Source organism: Neolamprologus multifasciatus, chromosome 23, assembly GCF_963576455.1.
Source record: "Neolamprologus multifasciatus chromosome 23, fNeoMul1.2, whole genome shotgun sequence".
In the NCBI taxonomy this organism is placed as follows: Eukaryota; Metazoa; Chordata; class Actinopteri; order Cichliformes; family Cichlidae; genus Neolamprologus; species Neolamprologus multifasciatus.
In genome coordinates this window covers 32,349,912-32,370,271 of record NC_140460.1, presented here as the reverse complement: position 1 = coordinate 32,370,271, position 20,360 = coordinate 32,349,912, and the positions used below count along the sequence as shown (strand labels likewise).

The window sequence follows — 20,360 nt, the reverse complement described above, 5'->3', positions numbered from 1 at the left end:
ATGTACATTTTCACAAGTTAGGAGTATATTTATGCTATAGGTGATGCTAATAAAATGATTACACACCAGTTCCCCCACATTAAATGTTCTTTAAAATTTAAACCCAATTAATAATAGTTTCTGTGGCATTATTGTCTTGCACTCTATTTTAAAACACCACTGAGTCCCTGAACAACAAACTGCGCTGTCCCTTAAAGAAGAATCTGACCTACTGCATCCTCACCACTAATTCTAAGCCTGTGGGAAAAGATAATCTCGCCATCCAATTAGAGAGCCTGAACAAATCTGTTTTGTTTGGCACCAACATGAAGCTTCCACTGATGGACGTATGCTGCTTTTGCCAGTTACAGAAAAAGCTTCAACATGTTAAAAATACTTTTAAACTGTGTATTTTTGCCTCCATCGGAAGCTGAAACCAGATAAGGATCAGTTTGGTGATATTATTTATTGGCACCTCCCTGCACTGACTAACTCATTTTAATCTCACACATTAATTTGGTGGTATTATGTAAGCATCTTGTAGATGTAATTACAGCACTCTATTGCCCAATTCATCTAATTAAAACTGCTCAGATATCTTTTATTGTTATCTCATTTAACCCTACAGGGGCAGGACGCAATTCCAGCTGCCTGTATGACCGAGGGAGAGGAGGCAGATGCGGAAGACTCGGACATAGATAGCAAACGTTCAAGCGACACCACTGCTGACAAATCGGGACTGGAGGAGAAGGAAGAGAGTGGAGAAGACAAAGATGAGGAGGAAGATGCTGTTAAAGAGTTCAAGCCAGAGGAAGAGGAAGAGGATAAGGCAAATGGAAGCAAAAGAGAGGATGGTGCTCTTCTGCATCAGTTCACCAGAACCTCAGTGGAGTCCCAGCCTGGCTCATTGGAGGACATCGACGCTGAGTCCCCACAAAATCCTGTGGACTCCGCTGAAGTGTCCAAAACGGCTGACAGCATATCCACAGGTGGTAGCAATGGCCAGAGAAGGAGCCAGTCACCAGCCAGGGTCAAGAAACTCAAACCGAGAGAGGGTTAAGACAAACTGGACAGTTTTTGGATACACCTCAGGACACTTTCAAAGACTATTCGCCAGGTGAATCCCCAACTTAGTGACATAGTTTTAAAAACATAATTTGCTCTTTCTGGGACTACACTGGATCAACATAGGCATTTTTATAGGTTTAAAGACTCACTTAAAAACTTGAAGCACTTTATTAATCCAGATCTTGTTTAGGAAGAACAAAACTGATTTATGTTACAAAAGCAAAATGAAACTTGAAACCAGTCTATCGTACATTTATTGTGTTTATAATGGATCTGTGTATATTTTTGAAGTTAACTGTATGTAAGAAGGCATATGAGAATATATTTTTGAAAAACGAACACTTGGTATCTGTGGGTGAATTATCAGAACTCAGTTTTGTGCTCAGTGGACAGATTTATTGCTGTATTGAATGGAATAGCTTTTTATATTTACTACACGTTAGCTCAGCCGTGGCAGTTGTATTTACTTGGGTTATCGGTTCAGTTCTGCGATTATTTCTTGGCGCTGTATCATTGAGTCAGTGCTGGATTCTCAGGGTTTTGGTCACCCAGCTTGCTTTGATTTTTTACCCTGAAAAACATACTAGAAGTAACCCTGAAGGTCTTTTAAGAACTGTGCGTTTTTTGTCATATTTCACCCTGCTTATAAAACAAAGTGACTGGGTGTGCATCAGAAGTTAGTGAGGGTGGTCTCTGCCGCTGCAGCTACGGAAAAACCCTAAAAAATTCTACTCTACTGTTCTTCAAACCATGTCTTCATTATACATATATATTTAGTTGTCAAAACATGTCATTAAGTGTACAAAGGAAGTCATAAAATGTCATCGTCATGGAGATTTTAAAAAAAGGTAATTTCCTAGCTTACCTATTATCTAACTACTTGTTTAAATCTTTAACCTGTTAAGTCAGTTGTTTAAACCTATACAAGTCTGTAATGTGATTACATTAGAATCTTTTTTTGAAAAATAGGCTTGTTTGCTTTCTTGCTGAGCTAGTGTGAAGACTTATCAGCACTATCAAGCGTACACACTTAAAAACTAGAATTAGTTTAGCTTAGCTAATTACTGACCTTTAGAGTTGCTAATAAACTAATGTCATTTTTATTGTCCTCTAAACAAAGCTAGCTCACAGTTTCCTTTTTCTTCCAGTGTTAAGTTAAACAAAGCTCATTAACTCCCAACTTTGTATTCATTTAGCATTTAGCTTGCATATATAAATGTTTTCTGAGTCAATTCTTAGCAAGAAAGTAAACAGCTGTATTTTTCAAAATGTCAAAATATTCTATTTTCAGGTACCTTCAAATAATACATACTGTACTTTAATAACAATGTGTTATCTTTGAATTCTTGACAGTAAGAATGTGTTTTAACTGTGCTGTACCTCACTGTATTTATGTAATCCCATTACTGTGATCATACCGTAAATGCTTTTTGTCCCAGGAGAAACAGTGTGCAGCGTGTAGCTGCAGGAAATTTTAGGAGACGACAGCCTGACTTTAAGGTTGATGTAAACCTTTCTCTGCTGCTTTTGTAAAGGAGTCTCCTTAGGTGTGTGTTACATGCTGTAGATACTGGCGGAGTTTGCACACCAGCCATGTGGAACAACAGCGTGAAGCGTGTTACTGATGCCTTATTGTATCCATGGTTACATAGAGGATGATCGACACAAACAGAGGAGGAGATCACACTTAAGTTAGTGGCTCTCCATTAGACTCACAAAGCCTGTTAAACAAGCTGGAATGAGTCAAAGCTGCTGTTAAAGGCTTCAGGCTTACTCTTCAACTGTATATTAGAGCAGGGACACTGCACACGGTCAGTGTGCTCAGGACGGTGAGAATGAGGCACTTATCTCTTACTGCTTAGTTTGACAAAAGCCTCCTATTTTGTGGTACCAAGAAGGTGTGTGTGCCTATGCTGTTACTGGTCTGTCTGTCTGTCCACTAATCTTAAGCATCACAAAGTGAACATCATGTACTTAGAGCAAGTGATTATATGAATGTAATGATACTGACAGAAATAAAATAAATGCACTGAATGGCAATTCTCAAAATGTTCTATAATAATCTGGACACATTTCTGTAACTCGGCAGTGTTTGATGGAGCTGAAACTCCAAGTCAGTTATGCAAGCATGTATCGTGGAAGTACGTCTGTTAGTCAGATGAAATGAAACTAGAGCTCTTTGGTCATAGAGACACTGATTATGTTTAAAGAAAGATGGGAGAGTTGTCTTTTCTTTAGTCTTTAGATTCTCCTACACCATGCAGCGCATCGGCCAGCTATTGATGTCCATCGTTGTTGATCAGCGGCTATTGCTTCGGCTTCATCCAAGTTAACGCTGGCATGCTCCAGATCATCTATTATGGCCCGGCACCAGGTGGTCTTAGGACCTCCTCTTTTGCGTTTCGCTCTATGTGGAAACCATGTCATGGCGACTTTGGCTGGCCGGTGAAGGAGTAGGCAAAGGAATTTTCCTGCAAACCGAAATCAACATTGAGCAACAATATCGGCTAGGGGAAGCATTCCTGCTCTTTGTAGCACCTCTTTGTTCATTATTCGGTCCCAGAATTTTCAAAATTTGCCAGAGGCCACGTTATGAGAGCATGTTCAGCTGACGGATTGTTGCATTTGTTGTTTGCCAAGTCTCGCTAACGTAGAGGATGAATCTTGATCGGCGTGTTCAGTAAAGTTGAAGGAATCATGAAGGAGAAAGGATATGTGAAGATTTTTAAAGAAAACCTCAAGTAGTCAGCAGCAAAACTATGTTTGGGTCATCACTTTTTTTTCCAACATGACCATAACCCAAAACATATGTTGCTTCTGGTGAAGAACAGTGTATCTAACATGCCTGTTTTGGTGTGTTAACCTCGTTCCAGGATCAACATTGCAACTAAGCAATCATGTTGTCATAGCTTTGCAATGTGGATAAAAAAAAAAAAGAAGAAAAATACCCTTCTTTATATAAAACTTTCTTGTCAGACAAATGGTAAGAATTTGAAGTGTTTTCTTTATTAATTTTATTAATTTTATTGATATAATGAATATATTATCAAGTTTGGTTTCCTCTTAGCCAAATTTAGGTTACTAAAGTTGGTTAGCTAATGATACTTTTTAATAGCATTAGTTAACTTCTTGACTAAAGATAATTGAATGCTCAGACATATTGGTTAGTTGCGATGTTGATCTGGGACTATCATTATTATGATGTTGGGACAACGCCAACACAGAGATATCAGATCTTGCAGTGTGTGTGAAAAACTGCCCCAGAAGACCTAAGTGAATGTGACTGACTGGCCAGCACAAGGCCCTGATATGTTTAATAATTCTGTCCTCATCTGTAAATGATTGTTAAATGCAGTGAAATGTCTAAAAATGTTAGTTCCTCTAATGGCCACTTGAGGTTGCTCCAAAAGTGAGTTATACCCACAGACCACCATGTTAAAATGCCCAGCTTTAGAGTACTGAAACACAAACTTACATTAATAAGTCTAGTTACATGGTGATTAGCTTAGGTTAGCATGGCATCTAACCAGAAAGAAACCGCTAGCATGGCTAAACGCCTATAAACTCAAAAGCTACAGGTGAAAGGAACTTCCACTAGTAGCGGTTTAGAGACAATTAGACACTTTGATTGTGTAACAAATTTGTTTCTGTGTATAGATCAAAATCCAAGAAATGAGAGAGAGCAAGATGTGTCCTTCTACTTTCAGGTTATTAAGCTACACTAATCACTTCCCGGCTTTAGTCTTACACATAATAGAGTGCAATGATCTCAGGCCCTTTATTTCCTTTTTTTTTTCCTGCACTTGTTAACATCATGCTACAAAATCAAACAGCCAGCAGTGTAAGTAATAAATGGTTTATGAAGTAAAATCACTGTGATTTTATAGGTGGCAAACAGAAATGCTGAGAATTGTGTCCTAACGCTTTCTGATCCAGACCTGATGTGCACTTCATCTTCTTGGGACCTCCTTCTCTCTGGGCTTCGCTGCTGTGTTTGGCTCTCCTCCAGTGGAGTTCCAAAGCTGTTCAACCTCTCTCTCAAGATACTCACACATACATCACACTAATCCCCTCCCTGTGAGTAAGTTGAGCAAAAGAGGGATTGAGATTGACTTACATCACACGGACAGATCCTGCTGAGCCTTTAAACTCCAGAAAACACTTACAGAACAGAGTGTCAGGCTTTCTAACATATTTTAGTGAATTTGAGTCAAAAAGGCTAAAACTTTCATTATCTTAGAAAACAACACACTTTTTTTATTTACTTATTTTATTTCAATCACATTAAATTAAAACAGAAGTATGTTCATTTAAGAGTGAGATAAAAGTGCTCAAATCTGTGTGTTTTGTATGTAAGATTTTAACTTAACGGCCTCAGTTACCACATCCACTGAGCCACGGCTTCCCTAACAACTGGCTGCTGCTTCAAATGTGACTCCGCCTCCACGAGTGACCAACCGGTAAGTAAAATGACCAAAGCCAGAGGGACCACCTAAAAAGAGGGAGACAACATGATACAGCCGTTTAGTTCCTCTCTCTTCAGTTATTCAGCTCTTTATGTGATGACCCAATCCGTACCAAAACCAGATTTTTCTTCAACCATGTGGGTCATTCTACATAAAGTAATTTATTCAATTTAATTCACTTTTATTTATACACTGCAAAATCACAACAAAACAACAACAGTGAGACAAACCCCTACTAGCAAGCGCTCAGCGACAGTGGGAAGGAAAAACTCCCTTTTAACAAGAAGAAACTTCCAGCAGAACCAGACACAGGAAAGGGCGGCAATCAGCTGTGACTGGTTGGGGGTGAGGGGAAGAAGACCAAAGTTAACTTCTAAACATGATTCTTTCTATGTCACGAGCATCTTTGGATCAATGGACAATCTGACGACGAGCAAAATCAAGCAAAGAGATGAGGAGTGCCACAGCAGTTGGCACTTCCCCTCTGAAATGGAGTAAAATGAGTAAAAGTGAATGTGATGTAATCCCAAGAGAAAACTATCACAGCCTGAACAAATTGTGACGAATGCCTCCGCTCATGCCGAGACCCTCTTCATTATAAGAACTTTGATAAAAACCTCCAACCTATTACACAGAACCAATGAACAGCAATATAGTAGTTTTCACAGCTATAGGCTAATTTCACGTGTCAAAATAATATTGTTATTTTAAAAAACGGTTGTTTTTAAATTCTAAAATGTGTTTCAACATATGTTTGTAAAGCTTTTTAAAGCACTTACCTATAACTGAAAGAGGTAATGACAAGAAGAAACCTTTTATAAATCGGGTTTCTGGTACGGATCTGTCAGCAACATGCACACCACCTCTTTACCTTGGTGCTGTTTCTGGCAAAGCACGTGTGTGTGGTGATGTCAGGGGATGTCATCTCCACTGTCAGCATGTCTACTCGGTAGATTGCCTTTAAAAGAGCTTCCTCACATTTTTCCTCTGGACATGCAGAAAGCTTCTGAAAATAGAATGATTAAGCCTTAATTTACCTCTAAGTTCTAGTAAGTTATAGTCTTTTTTGCTGAATGTGCTGCACATAAACAGGAAGAAAAGTAAGAAGATGGACTTATTTAAAAAATTTAAAAAACACTTTGCCCTGTGGGTTCCCATCATGTTGTTTATTGGTTACTAGTTATGGTATAAGACTAAAAAAAAAGGGCATAGTGTGAAAATTATAGTCAGTAATCATGAAAAGGATGGAGCACAAACAGTACACCCTGTAATGCAGTGTTTAAGCTTTGTTAGCGTTTTACATCACAGTACCTGGAGTAAACGCGTGGCCCTGCGGTACAGTTTAGTGTTGGTGACCTGCAGGTCAATCATGTGGTTCTGGTATATCTTCCCCTTTAAGACATGAGCTCCAGTGCTCACAGCGTTCAGCACCAGCTTGGTGGACAGCTCCCGCTGCTCACACAGAAAAGTTATTGATTTTCCTTCCCCTGCATTTATAAAAACCACACTGAGAGGAAACATTAAAGAAAATAACCTGCCATCCAAAATAAGATCTACAGAAGCAAGAAAAATTGAGAATCAATAAAGATGACTTTTTTTGACACTCCCTCCTTCCACTGTATTTATCTCTTTATATGGGTGCAAACGTCTCTAAGGAAAGAAGGTGGCAGAAATATAATGGCAGAGCATTTAATATTATATTATTTCTCATGCGTCAGTGAGTTGTTGGGCTAATGTGTGTCAAAGTGTGTGTGTATACTGTACCATATGCTGCAAGGTCCCTGAAACAAGTGCTTCTTGAGGCCAAGTTATCTTTAGTGTAGATAAACACAGTTTTTTGATGTCGCCCTGCAAAGAAAAGATACCCACATTAATACCCAAGTACAGTTGTTATAAAAGGTTGTGAACCTTGATTTTTGTATCAATTAATGCTAATATGTTATCTGATTTTCTTATATGACACAATTGTAGCCAGACACCATCTGACTACACTATACCCAGACACATTCATGATCACTCATGGTTCAGGCTGGAAGAACTTAGACGTTTGTATACAATACAAACCCACTAATGTCCCACAGTAAGCTGAACCACGACCAGGCCCTTTTGGTAACCATCAGCTTCTGGCACGATTCTGGCTTAATATTTGATCAGTCTTCCTGGCAGAATTCATAGAGTTTACTACCACAGACCTGACTTTAAGCACAGCACATTCGTGCTGTTAAACTAATCTTTTTTATACTGGGAAAGAGAAACTACCAGTTGTAGTCCATCCAAAACATTCCCTCAAGGAACTCCTGAGACATTCAAGGTTAAAGTACAGGTTTGAGATCAAAGATGTACTGAAATTTCATCCAGGTGTTCCTCAGATGTTCCCGAATTGGAAATGGAAAGAAAAGAGAACCTGAACACATAATGCCTCTAGCAACAGCTGTCACTGGCGCATCCCAAGTTTGCAACAGAGCACTTCGGAATGTTGTTCAGTTGACAGATGAGAAAGAATTTGTTGTGATACCTCAGGGCATGGAAAACCTGTAATTACTGAGGGAACAACTGATTTAACAATCTATAAACATATTTTAAAGAGGGCTTTGAGTGCAGCAGTACATAACCTGAAACAAAATGGCTAATAAAATTGAATTCATATTTTTAAATGCCAAAATACTGATGAACTGATATAGTTTTGTAGGTCTGCTACATAAGCAGAAATAGGTGATGGAGGTTGTTATGCTAAAGAAGGTCTTGCAACATCTTGGCTCATGCTAATGTCAAAGCAATGCAGTTAAACCTTGAACAGGTGTTCATACATGCAGTGCGCACAGCAGTGTGCATGTTTGTAAAATCCATCAGTCAGCACTGTGTGTGAAACAAGATTCAAGATTAACGTGTGAACACAGACCTCACTGTAGGCTGAGTGATTGTCAAGTCACTGCCAAAAATGAAAAATAGAGCTTATTTTTTAAATTGACACTTAGTTTGGGCTGGACATGTGAATAACAGTGCAGTGTGTGTGTTATTAGTTTAGCTAGATCCTTTCTATCTCTAATTGTGACTCCATAAAGATCAGACCATAATATTGCAGTTCCAAAACTTCAGACATCTACTTGTTGTAAAGAAGCTGCTGTGTCTCCATCAGCCTGGTGATAAACAGCATGGAGGTTGGGCGTCTTTTCTCTCACTCTGCGGGCCATGTTACCCACTTCAGTGGCATCATCTGTGGAGAGAGGCTGTCAAAACACTTGCTGCTCTGGAAAAAATCCAAGTTACAAACAAAGCGCCGTCTCACCGGAGTGCGTGTAGATTAGCAGCACAGTATCCTTATCAGTAAGACACGGCAGGATCAGATGTAGGAAGTCCTCATGTGCTATGGAGAACTTGGGGCCCTACAGGAAAGACATAGTTTCAGAGAAAACTGGTATAGCCAGGACCACTGAAGAAGAAGAAGACTGGTATTAGCATCTCTCTGCCCTGTCACATGTTTATAAGGAAAGCAAAGGGCAGCGTGGCCTCAGCACAGAACAGAACGGCAACAATGACAGAAGATGTGGAGCTGAGCTGGAGGTGGGTTGGAAGGTGGCGTGCAGCAATAACAGCTGTGGAAAGCTGTTCACCGAGGCGTGGTTCAACTGTTTTGGGGGGGTTTGTATTCTTAGTTAATATTTGAGTTTCACTTTCAGTTTTACTGTTTTTACACTTCCGAGAACTTTGGGGGGTTTTGTTTGTAGAGACTTTGAATCTTTTTTATGATTTTAGTATGTATTCTAGTTTTTGGTTCTCTCTGTGTTATCCATGTCTGTCACTGTCATGTCTTAGTATTTATTTGTTCAAAGTTAATCTTTATCTATTTAAGTCAGTTTGACTTCCTCCCTTTTCCCTCATTTCTGACTTTTACTCTTCCCTGATAGTTTCCACCCTGTGTCCTGTTGCCCTAATTAGTGTAATAGGACATGCCTCTCTTTGACGGGGTGTCTACTAATAGTATGTTTCCCCTTTTTTTCCATTGTGATATTCTTGTGATTCTTCTGGAAGTTTCTTCCTCTTAAAAAGGACTTTTTCCTTCCCACTGTCGCCAAGTGCTTGTGCAAAGAGGGACATCAGATTGTCGGGTTTTTCTTTGTATTAGTGTAGCGTCTTTACCATACAATATAAACCGCCTTGAGGTGACTGTTTTTGTGATTTGGCCCTTTAAACTGAAATAAAATAAATTGAATTCAACTTTTGTTCTCTTGGACTGCCTCCTTGCCTCCTGTATCTTGGATTTTGGGCCCTTTAATAAGACTTAATGATTCACACAGTTTGCAAAACTGTAGCAGTATGCTGTATCACATTTTCCAGTTGAATGTGTAGAAGGATGTCAGATGATGCAGGCTAAGTTTGGCTCTGTTCCTTGCATTCAGATTATTTTGCTAATACACATTTATGACTTGGTGGTGACCTGGTCATAAACGTTAGTAAAAAAAACATCGAACAAGTTCGGTCTTGTAAGATCCTGGGGATCCGCTGAGGCTGGGATGCTAGGAAATCAAGAGTAAGTCAGAACTAGTCAGTGACAATAACCCTTTGTACTACCTGCTAGCTAAATTTGTGGCAACAGGCACCTCGGCATGCACTTGCTAGCTGTAATGCTTTAATAAATGTGTTATTTTTCTCTGTTTTCTACATTAATCTTGCTCATTTTTTTTCCATTATTCCGAGGGGGACACGAAGAAGTGGTTGTATTTTAGTCAGCTAATCTGTGTAGAATGAATTCTTTATTTATGTTTTCTAACTGAGGACCTAGATATGGTTCTCTGTTCAACATTCATATTAGCCCATTCATATAATCCCTACCCTGAAACAGGTGAATGCAGGAGCAAACATGTAATTTTATGTCTAAATGACTGATAGAGTGCCCTGTAAGTCCTACCGACACTGATATGAAAATCTAATTAACACCAACAAGCGGTATAATTAAAAAAAAGATTAAGGAACATTGAGCAGACACAGCAGTGTGTATTTTACTCTAATCCTGCTCTAGATGTGTCATTGCAAGGTACACAACAAGACCTGGATGTTAATGTTAATTGGATTTTACAGGATTTCAGACATGTTATTACTTTATGTGGCCTTGTTTCAAACCCACAGACATGTTAGAACAGAAATCTCCATGTTTGCAGTCAGCTGGTAGTGGCAGGATTTCTGTAGAAGAAGAATCTGTGCACTTCACTGTGAATTGATTGAGCCTTGTGTGAAATGAAAGATTTGATGCAGTAATTACTTAATCGTTTATCTTTTGTCTAAATAGATGTTATTACATTGTTTTCTTTCACACACCAGTGAAGTTAAGGGACCGTCATTGTTATTCAGCTCTCTGTATCCTCCTCTGATGAAGCCTCGAACGTCTTCGTAGTCTGTGCCACACACACACACACACAGTTTCCATCACTAGTTGCGATGCGAAACAAAAAGAAAAAAAGACATTTTCTTTATGGCAGTGTAGTTTGGCTCCTAATGAGGACATCGCACTGCACTTACCTGCACCATATGTGGGGCTACACTCACTGGCATCAATGAGGCCCAGCAAAGCCAGCGAACCCCAGCCCAGGTAATACACGTGCCTGCTGCACTGCAAACTGAAACACAGCCAGAAGCACATCAGACTGAAACTGCCGACCCGACATGAAAAATGCCACGGGGGGAAGTTCAGAAGCTTTCTCTACTCACAGCAAACAGATTTCCAAAGGAAGCTGTGAGTATGGCAACATGTTAAGTATCTGTAGTCATTTTTGCTTCTACGCTTTTTGTGCTGATTCATCAACTAATTCACTTGTTACCTGCACTAACAGCTAGAACCAGTGTGCTGCTATAAATCAACATACTTCATTTTCTTTGTCAGTGAGTTTCAAGGTGTCAGTTAAAGGTGTCGGATGAGATGTTCTACCTTTGTCCCGCTGCCTCCACCAGAGTAGTGATGCCGTCCGTCTGAGAGTACGTGACAGCCAGAGTTCTCTCATATGCCTTCATGTGCTGCAGAACACCACTATTGAACAGACACAAAAACAAAGCACAGAGCGCAGATTTTTGTGTCTATCATCATCCCAAACAGATTCTCTTTTCTGTAATGACCTCTAGAGGTCAGCAAAACCCAATAAAATACGCTGTGGTGTCCTCCAATACACATAACAGCTTTTCTGCTTATTCAAAACTTGCTGGTGATGTCAGCTTCAAGGACATTTCAGTAAATTTTCTGTGGGTTATGAGAACATGAGCAGATACTAAATTGATACATGCAACTGACAAGCACACAATGTGAGTTATTGTGAGTAAAGTTGGGCTATGATGGAGACCCAGAAGTAACTGTACATTCTGTCTTTTTATTATTTTATTAAATACACGTGAAACTATTTTGGTTTAGCTGTTCTTATATAGTCTTCCAATCAGTATCAATCAATCAAAAATGATCTGATTTACTAAATTGTGACAAAGCTCTTATATGTAATTAAACAAATCTATATATCAAAAGCTCTTCTATATTTCTTTAAGTGTATTTTCCATTTACAAGACGTGACCCTAATAGGGATTATAGATTATAATTGTATCCTCTAACACTTAAACTAACAAATGAAGTCTTTTGGATCCACAGATCGCCCCCTAGTGGGTATTTGAAATGTATACGTTTAAGGTATTTTGGCTACATTTTCAGACTCAGACGATGGTGAGCCTGAAGAGACACCAAAGGCTGAATTTACAGCAAAAGCTATCCTTTTATTTAAGCAAGTCAACTAGGCATGTGTCTAAGCCTAATCTACCTACTGGCTTAGTCCACTAGACAGACTAGTGTTTATTTATACCTAGGTGTGTGTTTATGTCTATCCACTAGAGAAGTGTTTCCCAACCACTGTGCCGCGGCACATAGGTGTGGAAGATTATCTGGTTCCACCTGATTAGTACTCTAAGCCAGCGGTCCCCAACCTTTTTTGCGCCACAGACCGGTTTATATTCAACAATATTTTCACGGACCGGCGTGTCGCGGACAAATACAACAAAATAAAACCAGTAGCGCTGAGGGAAAAAAAGAAGATTTATTCATAACACACAGGAAAAGACTCAGGGAACAAGTTAGCGATAAAAACGATATCAAAATAACGATAAAAACCTATAAAAACCCTGAAAACCATAAATTTCACACCCGAGTCTCGACTCTCACAGCCCGGTATCAGACGGCCCGGTACCAAACGACCCACGGACCAGTCTCTGCCCGGGGGTTGGGGACCGCTACTCTAAGCGACTGGCGTGAATAATGGGCAGAACAATTACATTCTCCTCCACTAGAGGGCAGTACAACTACATGCTCTAATTGACTGGGTTGCCACTGCCAGTAAAACAGAAGAAGATGAAGAAGAAATTACATAATAGTGAGACGATGCAGCGCATAATAGCAATACATAAATATCTGAAGTAGCCAGTCTGACCTGGGTCCTGGAGAAAACTCCGACCCAGATGAAGGCCCTAGCATGAGTGCTGATCAGAAGAAAGCAAAAAAGGTATACTGGGGACAAACTGAGCCAATTCCGCTATGCCTGGTGTGAGGGGAAAAATTATCAATATGCTTTTTGTGACATTTTTGTTTGGTGGTGCGGTTCTGAAACGCTGCACTAGATGGACTAGGCCTAAACATATTGAAACCCAATGCTTACACGTAGTCCAAAATGTATGCTCACTTAAAGCTTACACGCGTATTTGATCGAAATCTATTATTTCATTTAGTAGAATTTCTTTGCAACACAGGAAACTTAAATAAACATAAACTGTCAAAGAAATGACACAGACTCAGGAATTTCTAGCAGATGAGAAACATGGCAGTTCATCCCGACGCCCCGAGGCCTAAGGAAGGCTTTAATATGTAACTGGTAATATATGAACCAGTGGCACCATCATCTAAGTCCTCACTTGTAAGCCACTTTGAAGTAGGTATACAGTGGTCCCTCGCTTTAACGCGGTTCACTTTTTGCAGCCTCGCTGTTTCGCAGATTTTTTTAGGGGCAGTTTTGCATGCTGTTTTTTGGGGGTTTTTGATAGCACATTGTGTTCTGCGTCCTGATTGGCTGTAGACCATTGCCAATCAATCTCCTTCGTGCCGTGTCTCCAGTACAGTACAGAATGCGTTCAGCTTGTCAAATTTACATAAATCATCGGTTGCTAGCAGTGTGACTCTGAAGTGCTGCACTGTATGTTTGTAAGTTTTCTGTCCCTTTAGTTAATCTTGTGGCACACTTGCAACAGCAACATGCCAAGAGTTAGCATGTTCATGACATTACATGACATATGACACATGACATATGTCTTCCAGCTTACTTATGTGTGATAGGTGTGTTGGAGGAAGTGGCAGCATGAGCAGCAGAGAAGGCAACTTCCAGGAGAATCTTAGTTGCACTGCCTCCCTTCATCCTGGAGGACCCACTGATGGCTTCGGGCTGAACAGACACACACAGTCACCAGCCAATCATAAACACACCGCTCACTTACTTTTTTGAATATAAATGCACATCGACCGTAATGTGTAGAACATCAAGTTCAAAAGGTACAAGTACCCCAACTGCTGGGTTAATGAGGAAGGCCTTCTGGGTTTTTGCAAGTTCTTGCATCCTTTGTACCACACTGTGAAAGGTGAAGGTGCAGTCTTGTATGGGCTCATCTCTACATACATAAAGACAGTTTGTTTCAAAGACAAAATGGATATTTATTCACAACTTATCACATATCATACATTCATTGAAAATATTTAAAGTCCTTTACCTGGCCTGATGTGCAGGGTTGAAGCCAACCAGCACAGGTGTGTAGACTTCAGGGTGCTGCAAGCAGAAATACAGCTGCCCTGCCACAAATGGAGCCTATGGCGGCAGAAATCGCACACACGAGAAGTTAAAGAGTTGTGAACGCCAAAACTCAAAGGTTGATCTCGAGTTACCTGCAGATTGAATTGTTTCTCAGGTATGAGCAAGGTAAACCTTATTTGCTATACACTATTCAAACTCTGACCTCAGAGCTGAGGCTGACTTACAGACAGTCCACAGGAAATGCCAATGAACAAGACTCGCTTCTTTCCCTCACACACCTGCAGAGAACAACATGCTGTGGTCAAAATGCTCTCACAAAACACAAGACACACACTCCAGGATGTCCCAGACCTTCTTCAGACTGAGCACGCCCAGTTTCGGGTCGTCTTCGGGAGCCTCTTGGGAGGAAAGCAGAGCTCTGAGGACATGATACCAGAACATGTATGTGTGCATATGTCAGATTAATTACAGGATTTTAATCAAGCAAAAAAATTGCTGCTGGTTATATTCTGTTTACACAACCCCAACTCACCTGTCTCCTCCTGCAATGATGTATGAATACACTTCACTTTGGTTCAGCTGACTCAGTGCTTTGTTGAAGCCTGACTAACAACACAAACAGACAATAAACACACAACACAGGAAGCATTTTTTTTCCATGAGCAAGAGAGATCTGATCACATAATTTAATTAAGAGCCATTTTCCTCATATTACTGGCAGGGTCTGTTTCGTTCTGCTCTGGCTCACTGTGCACTTGATTTTCCATTATGAACGTTCAAGTAACTGATACGCTTTCCAAAAGTCTGAACAGCGCAGAGAGTATTTCGGGACAACTTTTACCGAGATCAGGAAAGCCAGCCGACCAGAAGTGCCACAACCGCTCAACACAACACAGCTCTCCTGAGGATCCTGTTAAAGACACAGAAGGCACAATAGCCTATGCCCGACTGACCGACGCAAATACAGATCCAAATATTGAGGGAGGAGGAAAAAAAGGCACCTTAATTATGACCTCCACCCTTTTAGCAACCTCCGTTAAGGTTTTCACCACTTGGTCACTCAAAAGCCTCTGAAAATGAGATTTAAAGAAAGAAATTCTCAAAAGGAAATTTTGAGAATACATTTTCCCATCATGAAGGCTAGTACTGATATACCTGGTAGGTCGTTCCTGCCTCTTCCTGGAACATCTGGGAATCACAAACTTGTAACATCTTCACAATGCTATAGGCCGAAGCTCGGTCGATGTCACGTGTCAGGGGGTTAGACTTCTCTGAAACAGGAAGTGAAGGCTCGTAATCTGCGGACTAAGAAACAACAAATTAGACTGACGACTAACTGACTTCTGTCTTTGAAAAGTGAATCCAACATGAAAAAAATTGCATCATTTTGAAGGACCACCAAAGCCCGATCGCTGTGACTGACCTCAGGCTTATATAGCGAAGAAAAAAATGGCCCTCTGCCTTGACCTTCCTGATGAGTTTATGAGTTCAAATCAATCATTTCAGCTCATGGTGTATAAAACGTGTTCATTTTATACATGCCGGTCAGTCAGTGTCACGGTATCCTCATTGACTAAAAACCTGTGATTAATAAGTTGTTAGCAGTTTCACAATCACTTCTGCCTCATGCTGGTCACATCCAGTTTTCAAACAGCAAGATGGCGGCGGTAAAAGTTCTCAGCACTAAGCTTCAAAACAGGACTTTTATAACTGTTATAGCTTTAAAAAAGGTGGCCAAATAGTTAGGTCCATCTTTTATACGGTTTATTGCGTACCTAGAATAAATAGATGGCATGAAACAAACTACGTTTACCTGAGTTAGCATAAAATGAATGAAGCAAGTAAGATCCAGCAGTCAACTACTTTAGCTAGCGTAAAGTAGCTAACATGAAGCAAGGATGAGCCAAATGGGGAAAACTTAAGGTTGGTTATCTTAGCTAGAATAAATACTGTAAAATGGCTAAATTATTCATCTGACTCTGTCCTACAGTGCTGTGAAAAAGTATTTGCTCCTTCCTTGATTTCTTATATTTTCCACATTTGTCACATTTACTTGTTTCAAGTCATCAAACAAATTTTAATATTAGACCACTCAACTAAATGCAAAATGTAGTTTTTAAATATTTATTTCATTAATTAATGTAATAAAGCCATCCAAAGCTACCTGACCCTGTGTAAATAAATGCGCCCTCCAAATTTAGTAACTGGTTGCATCACCCTTGGCAGCAAGAACTGCAATCAAGCATTTGTGATAACTGGCAATGAGTCTTTTCCATCATTTTGCGGAATGTTTTTAATCCAGCCACATCGGAGGTTTTTTAAACATCAAGGGTCTCTTTAAGGTCATGCCAAAGTATCTCAATAGTCCATACTTTGGCTTCAAATCATTGTCTTGCTGCATGTTCCAAGCGTGGATGAGCATCAGGCCATGAAGTGATGGTTGGACATTGTCTTTCAGGATTTTCTGGTAGAGAGCAGAATTCATGGTTCCATCAATTACAGCAAATCATCCAGGTCCTGAAGCAGCAAAACAATCCCGCACCATCACACTACCACCACCAAAAACATCTCAGTATGATGTTCTCTTTATGAAATGCTGTGTTCGTTTTACAAGAAATGTAAGAGGACTCAAACCTTCCAAAAAGTTCAGCATTTTGTTTTTTTGGTAAATATGAGGCGAGCATTTGTGCTCTTTTTGATCAGCAGTGGTTTTCATTGGTTTGGAAGTCTTGATTTTTGACCGTTCTCCTTATTGTTGAATAATGACCTCTGACCTTAACTGAGATGAGTTAGGCCTGCAGTTCTTTAAATGTTGGTCTGGGTTTTTATGATCTCCGTGATGAGTCATCAACGCACCCATGGAGTAGTTTTGGTCAACTGGTCACTCCTGGGAAGGTTCACTACTGTTCCAAGTGTTTGTGGATATGGGCTTTCACTGTGGTTTGCAAAAGTCCCAAAGCTTTAAAAACAGCTTGGTAATCTTTTCTACACGGATAGAGATCAGTAACTTTGTTTCTAAGCTTTTTCTTTAGATTGTGGCTTCTTCAGTTTGTCTGTTTAAGTGATTTCTTGATTCATCAGGTCTGTCGGTAATCAGGCCTGGGTGTTGCTAGTGAAACTGAACTCAGCTTTCCAAACAATGTGGTTAATCACCGTAAATTCATGATTTGACAAGGGGTGGGGAGGTAATTAGTTTTCTTTTTTCACACATGACCAAGTAGATTTTGATATGTTTTCCCCCTTAAATAAATGAAATCATCATTTAAAAGCTGCCTTTTGTATATTACTTACGTTGTAAAGTAAAGTAAAAGTAAAGTAAAATTTTATTTATATAGCACCTTTCAAGATAAAATGACAAAGTGGTTTACAAAGGCAGAAAACAGACATTAAAATCTCAAACAAAACAAAATCAACCAAAAGCAAGTTTAAACAGATACGTTTTTAACTACTTTTTAAATGACTGAGTCCACAGATCTCAAACTCAAAGGGAGCGAGTACCAGTCTGGGAGCCACTGATACAAACGCTCTGTCACCTTTTGTTTTTAACCTTGTATGCTGGACAACCAGCAACCCCTGGTCACAAGACCTCAGGGACCTGCTGGGGTGATAAGGAAGAAGAAGATCACTTATGTAAGTTGGAGCTACACCGTGCAGGGCCCTATAAGTCATGATTATGATCTTAAAATGGACCCTGAACTTGACAGGGAGCCAATGCAGTTGAATCAGCAGGGGAGTATTTGTGATGCTTTATCAGAAGCCTAGCAGCAGCATTTTGAACACCCTGCAGTCGTTCCAGGGAGGCATTACTTAAGCAAGTAAACAAGGAATTACAATAGTCTAAGCGAGATGAAAACAAAAACATGAATAATCATTTCCAATTCGGAACGTGACACAATGGGACTCAGCTTAGCGAGATTTCTTAAATGTTAAAAACAAGAGCGATCCAAAGATTTAACGTGTTTGTCCAGCGTCAGAGCTGGATCAAATGTAACACCAAGGTTCCTAATGGAGGATTTATTATAAGAAGCAAGAGGGCCTAGATTTTTAACCACGAGGGGAACAAATTTCTCAGGAGCAAAGACAATGACTTCCGTTTTATCAGCATTTAGTTGAAGGTAATTACCAGCCATCCACCCTCTAAAGGGATATAAGCAGGACTGCAAGGTTTGGAGGTTAGAAACATCAGGTGGCCTAAAAGAGATATATAGCTGAATATCATCTGCATAACAATGATATGAAATATCAGAGAAAGAGCTAAGAAGTTGCAGAAGAGGGAGTAAATACAACAAAAACAATAACGGTCCCAAGACAGAGCCCTGAGGCACCCCATAGGCAAGAGAGCTGACGGGGGATCTGAACTTAGAGGTAGCCACAGAGAAAGATCGATTTGACAAATAGGATTTAAACCATTCCAATGCGGTACCCGATACACCCACCCAGTGGTTTAATCTATCTAACAAAATAAGATGATCAACAGTGTCAAAAGCAGAGGTCAGATCCAGCAACATCAAAACAGTGCACTCTCCAGCATCATAATTCATCAAAATATCATTAGACACTCTAAGAAGTGCAGTTTCGGTAGAGTGAGCCTTACGAAAGCCAGTTCATCTAGAACAACTGTGAGTTGCTTGGCCACAACCCTGTTGTCTGATATTGAAATTTGTTTGATGATCTGAACTAAGTGTAACAAATATGGACAAAAAAGAAAAACTTTTTTGCAGCACTGCATAAAGAAATGAGATGTGGATCAAGATTATAATTGCCAACTGTCCCGTTTTAGCCGGAACATCCCGTATAATGAGCAAAATTGGTTCGTATCCTCATTCTAATGTCCCATATATTGACCTTTACCTGCAATGTCATTTCCTGACCAACAGATGGCACTCTTACGAATATCAAATCTGATTTGACTGCAATTGTATCAGACGAGTGTTTTACAGTGTTTGTGCCCAGTTAGCGACGGTCCCTGACGAACAACATATATGAGTAATGCGTGATTCGTACAATTATGACTCCGTTTGGTCTCCGTAGCATAGAAACCTGGCTAATTGATGCCTGTATTTGCAGTATTTGATTTGAATTTTTTTTTTTTTCTTTTTTGTTTGTTTGTGATTTCTGTCATCATTTACTGCATTTTTCTTTATTGGTTTAGATGAGGTATTGATTAAACCGAATGCCAAAGTTTTACTGTATTTTTACTGTAAAAATATGAACACACAGTGCATATTTACACTATGCCCAGCTGGCTGTGCACGCCAGAGTCTCCATTATTTGATAGTTTAAAAGTTAGCAACCCTAATCAAGACTTTTGCACAATAATGTATCAAACCAAATCCTGTCTGTAGCTATACAAAATATTTACCACTATATTTACTGTCAAAGGCGGTGTTAACCTTCTCATCTAACTCTTTGCAGGAAAAGAAATCACTTCCCTAAACAGTCCGTCAATTTCTATAAACTTACTTCCCATTGACGTAAAGTGGAAACCCCACAAGTCCAGTCTAATCCTGCCATTGTCCACTTTATCTGGCAAAAATGGTCACTGGTAACGATTTGCAGAGAAAACAGAAACTGCGAGCGAAAGGGGGTAAGTGGGCGGGACCCGATTGAACTTTGCTCAACTTCCAGGCCGGCAACTGAAAAGTGACAACGAATGAGAATGAAGAATGCCGTTGATTGACACATGACCTGGTAGTAAATATAATAGAGGGTCACCCAGGCAACCGCAGCTTGGAAAGTCCGCCGTCAGCTTCAAAACGATGCGTGAGGAACGAGTCGCTTCGTGCGTGGAGGCAGCTACAGTCCTAACAAACGCTCCAGCCTGTGTCTGTTTGTTTATAGCATCTCAGAATAAAAACCACAAAGGGCACCGCTCTGTCTGTAGTAGCAAAGTTCACCTACTTAACCTTTGAGACCGGAAAAGGGAAACACACACACAATCACCACTATGAGCACCTGTGTGTGTATCTGGCAAATGTCATTCCTGAAAATAAAGTGTATCCATCTCTCTTTAACGGAACCAACGATCAAA

At 40.0% G+C, this 20,360-nt stretch overlaps 2 protein-coding genes across 6 annotated transcripts in view; one reads left to right on the top strand and one right to left on the bottom strand.

Annotated features, from left to right (window-relative positions):
• rp1l1a (rp1 like 1a) overlaps positions 1 to 3,087 on the top strand; it is a 16,826-nt gene extending 13,739 nt beyond the window's left edge. The window contains exon 8 of one of the 2 annotated variants that reach the window (XM_085151225.1): positions 614 to 3,087. In XM_085151225.1, coding sequence (XP_085007351.1) covers positions 614 to 1,039 — 426 coding nt within the window. In that variant the 3' untranslated portion in view covers positions 1,040 to 3,087. Of the gene's footprint in view, positions 1 to 607 lie in introns of both variants that reach the window. The other variant, XM_085151224.1, reaches the window with a different exon arrangement.
• gckr (glucokinase (hexokinase 4) regulator) lies at positions 1,773 to 20,360 on the bottom strand. Of its 4 annotated transcripts, none has more exons than XM_085151226.1 (21): positions 19,793 to 20,360; positions 15,753 to 15,800; positions 15,485 to 15,634; positions 15,331 to 15,399; positions 15,171 to 15,239; positions 14,862 to 14,935; positions 14,681 to 14,747; positions 14,554 to 14,607; positions 14,289 to 14,383; positions 14,084 to 14,189; positions 13,848 to 13,966; positions 11,434 to 11,532; positions 11,028 to 11,125; positions 10,827 to 10,903; positions 8,800 to 8,896; positions 8,618 to 8,727; positions 7,278 to 7,361; positions 6,825 to 6,965; positions 6,385 to 6,519; positions 5,430 to 5,539; positions 1,773 to 5,122 (listed from the first exon to the last, which is right to left on the bottom strand). In XM_085151226.1, exons 1-21 carry the CDS (start codon positions 20,012 to 20,014, stop codon positions 5,095 to 5,097), a joined length of 2,052 nt encoding a protein of 683 aa, XP_085007352.1. In that variant the 5' UTR covers positions 20,015 to 20,360; the 3' UTR covers positions 1,773 to 5,094. The 4 variants fall into 4 exon arrangements, with proteins under 4 accessions (XP_085007352.1, XP_085007353.1, XP_085007355.1 ...); XM_085151227.1 differs by having other exon boundaries at positions 6,385 to 6,516; XM_085151229.1 differs by lacking the exon at positions 15,753 to 15,800.

Bases quoted from the DNA above. Each gene is read 5' to 3' on its own strand.
- gckr (XM_085151226.1), bottom strand. From the start codon at position 20,014: ATGTGTCAATCAACGGCATTCTTCATTCTCATTCGTTGTCACTTTTCA. The intron at 15,400-15,484 runs GTATATCAGTAC...TCTCATTTTCAG, and splicing joins AGGCAGGAACGACCTACCAG to AGGCTTTTGAGTGACCAAGT. The intron at 5,540-6,384 runs GTAAAGAGGTGG...CCCTCTTTTTAG, and splicing joins TTGCCAGAAACAGCACCAAG to GTGGTCCCTCTGGCTTTGGT.